The sequence below is a fragment of the Magallana gigas genome, chromosome 2 (genome assembly GCF_963853765.1).
Source record: "Magallana gigas chromosome 2, xbMagGiga1.1, whole genome shotgun sequence".
Classification (NCBI taxonomy): Eukaryota; Metazoa; Mollusca; class Bivalvia; order Ostreida; family Ostreidae; genus Magallana; species Magallana gigas.
The window spans coordinates 38,457,370-38,472,424 of NC_088854.1; the positions used below are offsets into that span (position 1 = coordinate 38,457,370).

At 32.2% G+C, this 15,055-nt stretch overlaps 2 protein-coding genes and 1 long non-coding RNA gene across 4 annotated transcripts in view; 1 reads left to right on the top strand and 2 right to left on the bottom strand.

Moving 5' to 3' along the window:
• Window positions 1-5,342, bottom strand: part of LOC105330610 (rho guanine nucleotide exchange factor 11) — a 59,518-nt gene extending 54,176 nt beyond the window's left edge. The window contains exon 1 of the mRNA XM_011432414.3: window positions 5,066-5,342. Coding sequence (XP_011430716.3) covers window positions 5,066-5,082 — 17 coding nt within the window. The 5' untranslated portion in view covers window positions 5,083-5,342. The remainder of the gene's footprint in view (window positions 1-5,065) is intronic.
• LOC136272996 (uncharacterized) lies at window positions 1,367-13,613 on the top strand. 2 transcript variants are annotated; one of them, XR_010711112.1, is made up of 5 exons: window positions 1,367-1,658; window positions 2,016-2,217; window positions 11,950-12,120; window positions 12,776-12,885; window positions 13,252-13,384. It is a non-coding gene; the product is annotated as an uncharacterized lncRNA (long non-coding RNA). The 2 variants fall into 2 exon arrangements; XR_010711113.1 differs by lacking the exon at window positions 2,016-2,217 and adding an exon at window positions 13,480-13,613 and having other exon boundaries at window positions 1,370-1,658.
• Window positions 9,221-15,051, bottom strand: LOC117681219 (kelch-like protein 3). The gene is made up of 9 exons (XM_066076484.1): window positions 14,654-15,051; window positions 14,450-14,561; window positions 13,124-14,036; window positions 12,770-12,875; window positions 11,920-12,079; window positions 10,860-11,159; window positions 10,024-10,201; window positions 9,693-9,902; window positions 9,221-9,413 (listed from the first exon to the last, which is right to left on the bottom strand). Exons 1-9 carry the CDS (start codon window positions 14,801-14,803, stop codon window positions 9,395-9,397), a joined length of 2,148 nt encoding a protein of 715 aa, XP_065932556.1. The 5' UTR covers window positions 14,804-15,051; the 3' UTR covers window positions 9,221-9,394.
• Between the last annotated feature and the right edge of the window lie 4 nt (window positions 15,052-15,055).

Below are 15,055 nucleotides of genomic sequence, written 5' to 3' on the forward strand. Positions count from 1 at the left end.
GCATATAATAGCTAGGAAACCAATAACTATAAGTGAAGTGTAATAGACTGGCAAGTTTTAAGTGACATTGTTTGTACAGAATTAAAATAAATTTGAATTATATAAAGTTAACACTCATGTATATATACATGTATATATCAAAATGTTAAAAATATGATAATAAATTTTTCATAATCCTTTTTGTAATAAATCTTCAAAATAATTATGGCAATCATTCTAAAATTCTCAATTTAAGGAATTTTATGTATTAAATTGTTGTTGTTAATATATTTATAAATTAGTCATCTTTCTAATTAAAAAATAGCTTGTAAATATCCTGAAGTCAACAACCTGTCAACATAAAAAATGATAAAATATTCAGAAATTCTACTGCACGGGATCTAAACATGACCGATTGATGTCCTAAGTAATATACATGTATACATATATCATATGCCAATATATCTCAGACCAAACATATAATGCTTGTATTGTCCCTATTCGTAAAACATTTGTATGAATAATTCTTATAACTGGTATAATTTCAGCTAGTTGCAATAAATAAAACAAAAATTACTTCATTTTGAGATCTTGAAGAAAAATAATGAGGTCCTAATGTACTAGTTTTTTGGGTTTTATTCTGAAATCTTGAAGAAAAATAATGAGGTCCTTTTGTACAAGTTTTTTTTTTTTTGGGGGGGGGGGGGGGGGGACCACCACCCCCTATTCTTCAAAAAAAAAGTTGACAAAAGGTATTATTGCCCTGTTGTCCCTTAATGTTTCGTCTGTGATCGAAGCTGCGATTATAACGTCATTCAGATGACAAACCCTCTCATATTATAAAAATATCTGAATCTCGATTCAAATTCTGGATGCTACATATTCATAAAATACGTCCATATTATTAAAACGTATAATTCGCTCTTAAAAATCCCTAACTTATTCTCAAACATAAAAGCTTAAATCATTTTGTCAGACTCCAGTACAACTCTCAGGGGTACAATTCAGATCATAACTGAAGGTGTTAATATCCTTTTAACTATAAATAATCTTTTAAAGTTTTTTAAATTTTTTGAACTAATATATTTTTTTGACATGAATTATTTTGTGTAAAGCAAAACCAGTGAGAAAGAATTTCAACTGTTTTGATCTTCATTGTGTAAATATACCACAGTTTATATTTCATGACCCTCAACATATAAAATAATAATTATTTCACAAGACTTTCTTTAAACTGTGGCTATGAAACCAAAACCTCCTTTTATTAACAGTTCAATTCGTATGCAGTATCTATTACATATCTTATACATAATCAACAAAAATTTCCAAGTAAAGCTGTGTCAGATGACTAATAATCCATGAAATATAATTCACGCCGCCAATGCTATTCAGTATTCTCCCTTTTTTTATGTGATGCACACAACACTCTCAGTATATAATGTCATTGTCTGAAGAAGCTAGGATCGAGATGTTAGGTAGAAAGCTACTTGACAAACAAATGACGATTATTGCAATCTACAACATGTTGCCTGTGCCTGCCTCAAAGACAACAGACAGCTGACTGATACTAACGCACTGGAGAAATAGACGAGCTTAAAACTTAATGTTCTACTGCTTCAAGTGAGCAAGCAAAGGAAGGTTAGAAGATGTGAAGCGGAATGCATTAAAACGTCTCAAAGGTAAGAGGCAGATTGTCAAGATTGTTTTCACCCTATATAGGGGGTTCAACTCAATCAATAATAAAAGTTACCTTTGTGGAGGTGAGTTTCGATTCTATTTTCAATATCAATTGTCACAGGTAAGTAAATACTTATACAATTTACCCAAAGGTGTAAATGTATATACCTAAGGGAAAAAAAATTGTAGTCATGTGAAAAAAAAATATTTCAAGTTTTGTTTAAAGGTTAAAAGAAACATAAAAGTAAAAGGGATTGAGAGAGAGAGAGAGAGGGAGGGGAAAAAACCCTGCATCTGTGCCACACAGATAAAATGTGATTGATATGCCAAGAAGAAGAGTCAGATTAAATATTTTGTAGGCATGTGGTTGTCAGATGTGCCAAACTTGTTTTTTTTTATGGTGTCTGACATCACCATACTTTCTCTCACCTGATGATTACTTGGACTGATCACATACCTCAATTTACTGGTACTTTTTGAGGATAAATGATCACAATTGTACTGTGTGTCCCACGTCATTTGTCCTAGCTGTTTTGTGAATAATTTTGGAAGCATAAAACAGTAAGTTTTTTTTAATACTTAATTCTTATCAGATTTCGTCTTATTTGAATTGATTCACCTGTTTAGAAAAAAAAAACCAAAACCAATCCATTTTTATAGCCTAACAATTTTTATTGTAATTGAATACCCCCCCCCCCCCCTTCTACACTTCCTATAAACAGTCCTGTAAGAGTTACCTTCCTTATCATTTCAACACTATGCATGTAGGAGTTATCCAACTTGATTTTTGTTTGATTTCAGGTTATAAAATCATTTTTATTTTTTAAAAAGTGAAAGAGACAGCAAAAAGATTTTTCCTATAATCTACAACTAGTGTAAATGTTTCTCTGTCCAAATTAGGTCAATATATCTATAACTAAAAATATAATAAATAATGTTATTGAAGCAGTCTTACATTCTATACATTTTTCATCTTAATGTTTACATGAAAGAGACAACTGTTGAGCTTTAATATATATATATATATATATATATACTACAAGGTTCTTCCAGTATATATACATGTATATATAATTAATCTTAATTTGGTGATAGGACATACATCATGTGCATGATTAAATTTTATATGATCATAAAACACAGAAAATGTCATCTCACATTTAAAAATTCAATGAATTTATATAGAATGTTAAAATAGAATAAATTCATCTAATTTATTCCAAAGGTGAAATGAAATATACGATGATGTAGAAAAGTATGATAAGAAACTGAGTTTTTTAAATGCATAAATAGGGAAATTGTGAGGTACATGTATGTTAAGATTGAACCATTTCAACAAGACCTTGGACTTTCGGTAGGACGTAACTATTTATTTTTTGCATGAAAACAAGTTAAAAATGGTTCTGGTTTTGACTGAAATACGCACAGATTGCTTTTTGCTCAAAAAGCAAGACAAATCTTGTTGATTTCAAAGAGTGGCCAGCACTGTAATGGACAGGCCTAATTTGTCAAAACTACCCCAACTCCAAGCTCTTGTTATTAAAAAAAATGACTCGATTGTCTTTTGGCATGCCTTCTCTTCGAAATTGAATTTTTGGTAAATCTTATTACGGAAATGTTCTGTTGGTTAATATAGATGTTATGTTTATGCTTTACTTGCAACAAAAAATATTCAATATCAGGTAACTGCATAGTTTTCTTAGTTTGTGCATTAAAAATAAGTTTTAAAGTACCACCATAGTTCATGCATGCTGACAGTTTGCCAAAATCACTTGCATTTCACCTTTTATGCCAAAATACCAAGGCCATTTTAAAAACTCAAATCATTGATTTCCCATTCTCCTGGTCTCTACAGTTCTACAATATGAAAACTCATAAACCTATTGAACTTTCTGCACTCATATAGTCACCTGATTGTTATCTTATGGAAATTCCATAAGAATGAAGATAATAGCAGATTAGGAACCAAAAGTGGTTATGGATAGACTTGATAGACAATAATGACGCATATATATATATAGTGTTATCAGGAATATTATACTGTACAGAAAAATATGGAATCTGTGAATTTATGATTTGTGTTCCTTTTCAATTTCCTTATTTAAACTAATACACTATATTATATAATTATAAGTACGAGATATAAATAACCACAAATGACAAAACATAAACAAAAGCAAAACAAAAATGGTTTTCAAGGACCTTTTTAAGTGCATAAGAAGCAAAACTGTAATCACAATATTTATTAAAGTGAAACATTAGCACAAAAAGATTGCTTCTAAAAAAAACCAATGTTTTAGCCTCAATTCATGATCATTAAATTTCAATTCATCAACATCACAAAATACAACAACAATTGGCACATCCCTCCATTAAATCATAAACAAAATTTTAATTTATATATAAATTCATGAACCTTAAAAAGATGACACCTAAATTCCTCTCACATATCTGTATTTTGATTGAGAACAAAAATCAGAGAGCCTGGCATATATTTCAATTTCAATTTCACTCTCAATTTCAATCATTTCCATATGAAGAGAAACCAACCATAGCAGCGACACAGTCACCCAATACCAACTATGCCACATCTCATGTTAAATCAATATAATATGACATCTTTTAAAAAAAAACCCACTATATTTCAGTGATCATCTGACAATATCTGTTTACACAGAAACAGACTCGTCACATTTTGTAGCTTATGATGTCATATGATAAAGCATACTATATACATGTGACACTGTGGCAATATCAATATATATGACATATATTATAAGTCCATCAAGAAACTGTTGCACAAAAGGCGTGTAGGTGGGGGGAGGGGGGTGTAAATGATGCAGTAATTGAAACATGTATTCTTTTAAGTTATCAACTTAGTGTTTACTAAGGAATGACACTTTTATCAATGTCCAAGTTTGCATTAACAATCATTGTAAATATGACATATGATGTAACTTCAAATTAATATATACATGCAGACTGACACTAGCTAGACCAGTTGAGTTTTGAATAATAACTGGTAATATCAGTGATTTATTTACTGTACATGTATGTAAAGCATGGACTGTACAATAAATCCTGGTTATACACAAGTACACAACTCACAAATGATGTTCTACTTTATCATTTTTATGTTGGCTTGTAAGTAGATAAACTTATGATAATTGATCTCTTGCAAACACATTTTCATTTTCTGGGAAAAATCCCCCCGATAAGATGTCACAAGGGCCAGGGTTCACTCAGCCGGAATTGTCAGACAACAATATAGAACTCTAACGAGGAAATTGTAGCTAAATGCGATGGGCTCATTACACGAGTTTCCGCTCGGAAGCGATTACTCGAAACACTAGACAACCTGACGGATACGTCTGATACTATCGTATCATCTCGTGTTCTTTCAACTTACCTCTCCGAAAAAGACATGGCTGTTGCATTGGTCACTTCAACTGTTCAACGGGGATGGAGTCTTGAAACTAGCATTGCATGCAACACCTTTCTGACCCTCTTCTTAGGAAACCGTTGCTGTTGCAAGCAAAGTTGTATGCTAACCGGATTAATAATTATTATTTCTTGTTCATACCAGGCCTTAATTATATGTTTTTCTGTATCATGCGCTTGTATCAAAGGGAAAATACAGTAGCTAATATATAGGAATTTTAAGACTGTCCACCATAATAACCGAATAACACATGGAAGTACTCTTATTATCTCTATGAAAATAGTTCTGCATATAAGTTGTGTTTAAACATCAAAGTTGCCTTTATTTTCATTCTTGTAATTTTCGATACATTTTAAAATGTGTTTTGCATTCATTAAAGTTTTATTTTTTATCAATCTTAACGATCTTTTTCTATACACCCTGACTTCTGCCATGCGCAATGATACGTAAACTAAATATGCAGACTACTTTTTAAGAAAGGTCCGCATAAAATGTGATTACACAGACTTTCATATCTTTTTTTCTTTCTTTTTCGCTTTCTACTAACATACAATACTTCTCACAGTGGAAAGATACCACATTTTTATGTATTCAACTGCACGTTTCTGATCCATGATCGTCACATATAAGAAATATTTTTTTTGAACAGTATTTCTTCATTGTAAAAGGCGCGGATCCGTAAAGGCCCGAGGAGTGATAGGCTTACTATTTAGTAGTTACAAAGCGCCACTTTTGAAATACATTTGAAAAATTTCATCTCCTTCTTCTTTTTTTCTTGCAGTTGATAACCACCCCACAATTTGTTTAAACGTTTTAGTAAAATCAATTAATTAAATCAAGATATATTCAATATCGTCTCAGTAAATTCTCATCCAGTTTATGAATATGGTATTGGACCCTGGTATCATGGTACAGCTTCGATAAGGAACTCCTAAACATATATGTTTTCTTTGGAGCTTGCACTTTCAATAACTTCCTTTCGGGGGAGAGTACCAGAGGGAAATTAAAGCCTAGGATCCCGGATTGAATTTTTGGGGTGCCCAAAAATACGTTGTACATACATTGCATAAAATGTCCGCAACCCGTGCATAAACGCTATATTTGCATTTAATATACACGTAGGCTATATATTCTCTTTATATCGATTTGAAATATATTGTCTAGTTAATTTTCCCCATAAAATGTGAAATTGGTATGTACATGTATTTAATCACGGAATATGTACAAAGTAAACAAAAACCACCATGAAAGGTTTGTCTTAATGAAAACTCGGTCTTAAAATTTATTTTCAAACTGATCATTGATATTTTACTAGCATCTTTCCGAAAAGATTTTGCCCAAAAATTTCTGCAGTTTATATTACCCCCCCCCCCCCCCCCCCCGCTAACAGCATAAACTATCGTGGTTCCATGTATTATTTTATGCCTCTGATATGGACGGTACTTTTTAATTTTAAAAATGACAATACATTAAACTAGATAAAATTAAAAAAAATCTTTTTACTAGAAACATCGAGGTTTTTTGGGAGTTTGTTTGGTTTTTTGGTTTTTTTTTTTTTTTGGGGGGGGGGGGGGGGGGGGTCGACTGTTTTTAAGTGTTAGCGCTAAAAATGTTTTAAATGTAATGTAACCATTAACCTCATCGTTTGTTTACAGTGATCTTTCCGATGGATTATTTTGCCTAATTTAAAATGCAAAACACTTCAAAATCTTGTTTCTATTCCCATGAAAAACAGGGTTTTTTCCCCCCAAAGTATAACCAAACAGTAATGAATTTTCTGTTTTAAAAGTGGGGTACGTGGCATAATGAAAAGGGATTTATGTCCCTGATGCAAAATCCTGTGACCAATTTCTCCAGATTCTTGTTCTGACCAATGTTCACGGTATGGAAAATGCTAATCAAGCAAAAAGGTGCTTGGTTTAGATCACTATTTAACTATATTTATATGGGTACTCTGGTGAATGTTGAAAACATGCACATCTTTAAAGGGGACACTAAGGCTAACAATAATAGAAAAGTATATTTTTTGTTTAGTGTGAAACATCTTGTTACTCAAGTTTTCTGAAAAGCATTATCAAACTGCAATCAACATCGATGTTAAAAGAAAAGAGATACAATTTGTTTGAGTAAATGCTTTAGTTTTGTTTGCAACAATTTTTTTTCCGATAGCTATACATGTATATACTTTTTGGTCCCTCCAAAAAAATAATGAATGAAGTTTTATTTATTTTTGATATTACGAAGATTTTAAAATAAACGTGAATTCTATCGGTAATAATAATCAAAATAGTATAAAAGCGGAGGAAAAAATGTTAAAACAGTGTAATGAATAAAAGAATTAGATTTAATGGCTTATCATTGTTGATGCTTATCCCATGCTTGATATAATATTTGCGTTTTTGTTAAGTCATGATCAGGTTGAAACTGAAATGCTTGATTTGGGTATATATTAGTTAGTGTGATATTTTAGTTATTTAATCCAAAACAATTAATATAAAGAATTATTTCAAATGTACCAATTGCAAGAGTTCTACACAATTCTTCAGCAACACAATGTATTACTCTTCATAATATCAGATTGATTTAAATAAAGAACATTTTTTATCACTCGAAATAAACATACAGTATCTTGTGTCGCTCTTTATGTTAAAAAACATCGCAAACCAAATATAACATCACCATTATAAACATTAATTTGATTGCAATCAGATATTCAGTGAAAATAAACATATTTGTAGGAAATGAAATCCAATTTGTTTGGGTTTTTTTAGCAAGAGGTTCCTCCATTCCAAGTGTTTACCGATGGTTCAGTAATTAGATAAGACCAAAGAAATAATATCGTGTTGCAACCTACAATGTACATGTATGGCAGTTCACTTCAATTACGGAATAAGGAATCATTCTTTTAGTATTATGAGGTGATAATTTCGGTCGGGGCGTGGTCAAATCCAATAAAGCCCGAAGGGCTTTATGATAGATTTGACCACGCTCCGACCGATATTATCACCTAATAATATTCAAAGAATGATTCCTTATTAGTTATATTCATATTATTTTCAATTTGTACATTTTAAAACAACATTATTTAAAAACCACAATTTTTTTTAATGTAGCACATGCTATGTATTACTACGCGGCACAGCCAATACTTTTTCTCAGTCATGCTATAAGACGCCCATTTTGTGTCACTCATGTTGAAAATGTAAATAAGTGAAACGAAAGAAAAATTTAATAGACGTTGAAAATAACAATAGTACTGCTCGAATAATTTTTAGCAGTTTTTACATGTGCAGAAAGTATATGAGAAACACAACAAAAGTATAGCCAGTTATACAAATCAAGAAGTTTCCGCTGCTGATTCTCATTGTGAAATTGGTTTCCCCTTATATCGCTCAAAGCAGGGTCTATCTGCGCGCGCGCGTGTGTTTTTGTATGTTAAATGTGTTCATGGTAATGTTGAATACGTACAAGTTTTCCATAAAAAAGTTAATTCTAAATAAAATTTAAACATCATAATATTACAAATTAATCAACTGATATGCCTAGGCTTGATAATAATATTGTCCTTCATTATATTTACTAAAAATCAAGTTAATTAAAATCACTTAGACCCTTTTCCCTAGTTCCACATGTATCATATTATATGTAATTACATGTACATTTTTCACATTCAAATTCCAGAATCTCATACTAAAATAAACTTTACTTGAAACATATAGCTTCTTTCCCAGCAGTAGACCAATTTTTGTAATGTTTTTTTAAAAGAACAGAATTAATTACTGAAGTATCTTTAAGACTCATTCATGTTCATGTACATTTAACTGGAAGATAAACCAAGATATTGTTGAACATTTGGTTCATGATTGAGATCAATGTTCCTGTGCTTGGAAGCCTCCAGATTCAGAGGATCTTGTTGATTTTTGGACCCTAATGCAAGGTTTAAAAAAAGGCTTTGAAATCACTGCATGTTGATACTTTCATTCCATTAAAACTATTTGATTTGGCCAAAGCAATTAAGCCCCCACAATGCAGGCTCTATTTCAAGGCCGGGAATTTTCATACTCATTACATGCAAACTTATAAAATAAATTCAAAGTAAAAAAAACAAAAAAACTGAATACCAACAGTTGCATACAATTTAATTACTCTTGCCCTTTTTTACATAAATGTTTCTAAAATATCCACTTCAAAAAAATTACACTGACAATAAAGATTTAAATTTGATCAAGTTTAGATTTTAAAATTGTCCTTAAAAAAATACAACTCCAGAAAAGATTTCAGTTTGATGGATGGGCCTCAGTATTTTCTTAACCACCTGAAAACAAAAAGATATGAAAAGATTACTTTATAATCATACTGTACATTTTTGAATTACAAATACTGTTTAGTATAACTAATCCAGTGAATAAATGAGAAACATGATTTGATAACAATTAAACCTTAAAATAAATACAAAAGGAAAGAAAAATATGAAAAAGTTCTCACATTCCTTACATCATTTACTAAAATTCATTGATAATTAAGGCTGACAAGTCTTATCAGACAAGAATATCTATGATGACCTATATAGCTTTAATATGACTTCTTTACTTACTTATTGGTTTCCATGTTGTAGAACAATTTAACTTTGTTCTCATAGTAAAAACTGGAGGGCTGCCCATGATTCATTTGACTGTATCCCCCTTTCAGACAAACATTGCCCCCCTCAGCCGAGGTAGAGGCAGCAGCCCTGGGCTCAGGGAGTGCCTTCACATAGAACCAACAATTGGTTCTAGGATTATAACACTCCACCGATGAAAGCAAGCTGAATTGATGAAAAATATATGAAAATAATTCTAAAAGCTATCACCCAAATTTCTTTTGATTAATTTTAATCAATATTTCTCTTATTGTCCTGAAAATTGTGAAGACATACTGGAACATACCGATTGCCTTCACCTATTCCACCAATAGCAAATATATAGCCATCTAATTCACAAAGGGAATGCTCCATCCTGGCAACATTCAATGGAGCCACTGGTCTCCACTCTTTGGTCTCGTATGAGTACACCAATACTTTATTGGTGGGGGAGGGATACTCTGAGTCTTTGTACCTGGCTCCACCTACAAAAATTGCATAATCAGATCATCTTGCATTGATTTTAACATGATTTGATTTGACAAATATATATTAAAATTTTCTTCAAAATGAAAATTAATTTGGTCAATTGCAGTTTTTGCTGATTTTGTGACATGTTTTGCCCCAAACCCTGTCAAAGTCCCATGAAATTTGACCACCTGCATGTATCTAATACTACAATCTTGATAGACCTCTAACACTGACTTTTTCCTTTAATAAGACATTTAGATTCCATTTTAAAGTTTAAAAGATATGGTCAAGAAAAAAAAAATGGTAAGACACAGTAAAGAAAGAAAACATGTCTTTCAGTCTAGAATCTTGGTGACATGAAAAATTAAAAGCATTACATAAGCCTAAGTCAAGCTTCATTATCTAATATTTTGAACTGATTATCAAAGAGAAGGATATCGACAGAGTAGAGACATACAGAAGTTTAACAAAAGGCCAAGGGGCCACATCGCTCTCTTGAGCAACAATTACCTTAACTCTGATCAAATTAGCATTACAATATCAACTTTTAGCTTTCAGCTCAAGTGAGGTAAAATAGAAACACTGGAGAGAACTTCCAATTTACTTCCAGATGTCCATGGTATTAAGAGTTACTGGCATTCTATATAATGAGGTAGAACTGTATCTACTTACCGACCATGTACCACTGGTCTCCTCCCCATACCATCTCTGTACGAGAATCTCTACCACCATCAGAGAGGGACAGGTCCTGCATTCGATCTCTTTTACTCCTTTTCTTTTTCACATGTTTGTCATTGCTTTTTCCCTCCATTATGGAAACATGTTTTTGCTTTGGTTTCCTCCCCATCATACAATTCATGCTTTGTAGTCCAGTTGGGTTGGGATGATTGTTAAAGCCACTGTCTGGCTTTCCAGCCAGCCATGCCAGAACTTTAATGTCATTCTCTTTTTCTTTGTCGTTCATCACAGACCCTAAGTATATATATATAATTTACGACAATATAATAAGCTGTTTTACTTTTAAGCTGCAAGTTCAATTTTTACAAAATAATAAACTCTGGTCATCATATGTACATAATTAGGAAGCAAGTCCCTAGCTCTGTTTACCTGAATATCTAACTGCATGATAATGTTTCAACATCAATTTCCAAATTGATAATGAAATTCCTCTGTCCCTGGGACAGACTATAATAATAATATGTTCTAAATGAATTTCAAATTTAAATATTTGAAGTGTCTAAAAATTAGGAGCATTCATGCGACATAAAGATGAAATGATTAAAAGGCGCTTATGTACAAATAAGATGGCTATCTAAGCTATACCTAAATAGTACATTAATTGTTACCAAGGTAAACACCTACAGTAAAACTCGCTAACAAGGAACTTGGATAATAGAAAATTAGGTTAAGTTGGGATTTATGAATGAAATTATAATATTTCACCCATCATTTGTTAAACTTTCTTCTACTAATATAAATGATCGTACTCATTAAGAAATAAAATTCCCTTATCCCAAGAGGTCTTAAATACATGTACATGTAAATGAGTTTTACTGAATTTAATGATAACTTCTGAAAGTCACACAATGCTATGTGTACTTGTACAAGTCAATTTTTATTATGATGAGCCTGGAAATATATACTTTTTACGGTTTTATCCTCCTTTTTATATCATATTTTCACATCAATTATTTTTTAACTTTTTGATGGTATGTTGACAATAAAATATTACATTTTGATTCCTTGTATTGCTTGATACAAGGTGCAGAAATGGTGGACCAGCTTTGACTTCGGGAACAGGCATGACGATTAAAATCCTCGATAGCATCTTCGGTCATTAGAACAATGTCATAAGTGACATCAGGTTCCTTGAACTCAGAGCTACAGTGTGTCTATACAGGCAACAGAAAGAAGAAAGACAGAAAAGGAATAGGTCAGAAGAACAGAAATAAAGATTAGAATGGAATGCAACATTCAAATGTTGAAAGAGCTTATGTTTACAATGCACATTGAAATGTTTTTGAATGTAAAATTGAAACATAAAAAGGAATTGATATATATCAAATATATTTACGATTTTAAGCCTTCTCACAAAGAAGTTTTTGTTCTCACCAATAGTCAAATAACAAATAAGTATGCAATTCATGGAGGTATATCTAATAAAATTCTGGGCATCATATTAATTCTCATGCATGCAACTTTGAAAAGAAAACTGAATTTTCCTTCTTAAGTTTATGAATATTGCGAGTCAAATGAATTTCAAGGTGGTTTATAATCAATACAGTCATTTCATTGATTTTAACTTACCTTTGATGATACTTTATTTACAGACTGATGATCAATCTATCTAAGCATGATTTGTATGTTGCACATTTAGCAAACCTGATAATGCTGTCAATTCAGTTGTTTATCATTTAAAGAAACATCATCTTTTATTGTGGAAATAAAATTATTTAATACTTGCTTGTATAATACTATATAAAAGAAACTAAAATAAAAAAACTTAGCATAAATTATTTTGAAAGGAGAAACAATTTGGTACACTGTACTCAGGCTATAAAGAAACATAACTATTCATGTACCTTTAGATATTGCTCAACACTCCCTCCACTGTTGGCAAGGCTCCTAGGTTCTTGAATCTCCAGATTCAGAGTATCTTGCTGATTGAGGCTGATGGAGGTCTGAACCCTACACCAAGGTATAAAAGATGCATTGAATTCACATATTCTTTATTACACCGTCATTATTTTCACAATAAAATAGAGTAGATCCTTTAATATGCATGTTTTACATAACAGACTGGTAATATACATGTATATGACTTATTTAACTTATGTTTATGATTATGTATATTGTTTAATTTTAAGCGATAAACCTATGATTTATCTTTTTCATATATAAAAAGTAAGGTAATATTGAAGAGTACATGTACTAACCAGTTAGCCATAGTGATCAAGCCAACACAATAGGGGCTCTGCTTAAGGGCTGAACATTTTACGAAGCATTCCATCAATTGCTGGCTTGATAGGTGCGAGAACCTGACCGTATCCATTATTTTCTCCAGATTCTTCATTCGATCTCCAGGATGGTGAAGCCAACTTACGGCGCTCTCAAATATGTCCATCTCTGAACTCACATTGAGCCTATCATTGGACAAAATCATGCAGACTGTGTCCACATCCAAGCCGTAGAAAGAGGTACTGTTCCTTATCTCCATAAAATTTTTGGCTATGCCATCCATCAGAATGTCACTAAATTCAACATCTTTACGACTCCTCATCTTTTGCAATAGTTTCAGCATGTCTTGGTGACCAAGAGAGGAGATTTTCTGCAAACACAACTGTGTGATTTGCTGCACTTCAAACATCCGAGAGAGATCAAGCACCTCATGCAGACAATCAGACTTAATGAAATTGATATTACCCGAATAAATGCAATTTAAGAATGCCTTCAAAGAACCCTCTGAAACTCCAGTAACCTTAATTTGCCTAGCTCTAATGGGTGGCTGGGTAAAGTCCTTGCTGTTAAACAACTTCTCAAACAAAGGACTCTGGCTAGCAAGGACGACCTTATGCACTGGGTAAATGATGCTGCCCAGTTTGAATGAAATGTCACATATCTGTTCTCTGTTAAAGATTTCATTCAAATATTGGCCGATATTGGCATAGTGTTTGGTGTTTGGAGCCTGTATATGGCCCGAGAGTGGTGCAGCCTCTGTTTCATTTTCAGCCCTGGAAGATGATTTTTTAAGGTTTCTCGGAACCTCATCATCTGATACAGTTGATGAAACTGAACTTGGGAGAGAAACTGAACTTGGTGGAGAAGGTGTCTGGTTTTGGTTTCTGTCCACTATAATTGTATAAATACATTCTTCAAATAAATGATACCTTCATAACAAAGTTTCAAAACGATTTAAACATTGAGAATTATTAAAATAAAAATGATTGTATTTTTCTAAATATCTTATGATCTAAAAGTCAATCCTTCAATAGCCCACCCCCACTAACTTTCAATAAATTTAATTAATCTACTGAACTCAGTGTTTGAGGTTGTTTCTATTTAATGAAAGTTATATTAAACAGCTTAATAGTTGTCTATTTTAATCTAATAGAAAATAAATTTCCTTTAATAATTGTATTTGTAGTAACAAAAAGAAAAAAAAAGGTTTGATATAAATAGTTTGGGTTGAAGCTTATGGAGAGCCAAGTAAACTCTAACAGGATCCAATAAATATATACAAAGTAAAATGCAAACACCCCTACCTTTCTGCTGAATATTTTTAAATTTCATGGAGTCCAAAACCACAGACCCAGAGGAGGAAGTTGTAGATGTAGAAACTCTAGATGTAGAAGCTCCCAAGGCAGCTTTTTCAGCCTTAAATATAACGAATATATTTCAAACAATAAAAAATAGATTAATAACAAATGTAAACAAAAACATTACTTTTTTATTAAGCAAAAACTTACTTTCATCCTCTCTTGTCGCTTCCTCTCCAGCCAGCAGGCCTGAGGGTCGGCATCCTCTTTGCTCATGAAGCTGTACCAAACGTCCCGATTTACTACAATCGGCTCACGCTTGGGCAGGACTTCGGTTGTCACATTCATAGTGTCCTTCATCTTTGGACACGATGAATTTCAAGATATCCAATACGGCCTTTCAAATTTCTGAGGTTAATTAAAGGATAAAAATTTTACAGTTGATAGACTGTTCCAATTGAACGATGTATATAACCACACACGAGTACCCGACACTTCCGACGAATCGATGGGCGAATGCGAAGATTGATAGTATTCACAAACTATCAATCTTTGGGAGTCACGAAAACGCAGCTTCTCTATAGCAATACTATTACGTAACTAAGGAAGTCT

Coding starts and splice junctions, on each gene's coding strand:
- LOC117681219 (XM_066076484.1), bottom strand. CDS start 14,803: ATGAAGGACACTATGAATGTGACAACCGAAGTCCTGCCCAAGCGTGAG. Junction 14,562..14,653: donor AGCGACAAGAGAGGATGAAA/GTAAGTTTTTGC, acceptor GTTATATTTAAG/GCTGAAAAAGCTGCCTTGGG. Junction 9,903..10,023: donor GGAATAGGTGAAGGCAATCG/GTATGTTCCAGT, acceptor TCATCAATTCAG/CTTGCTTTCATCGGTGGAGT.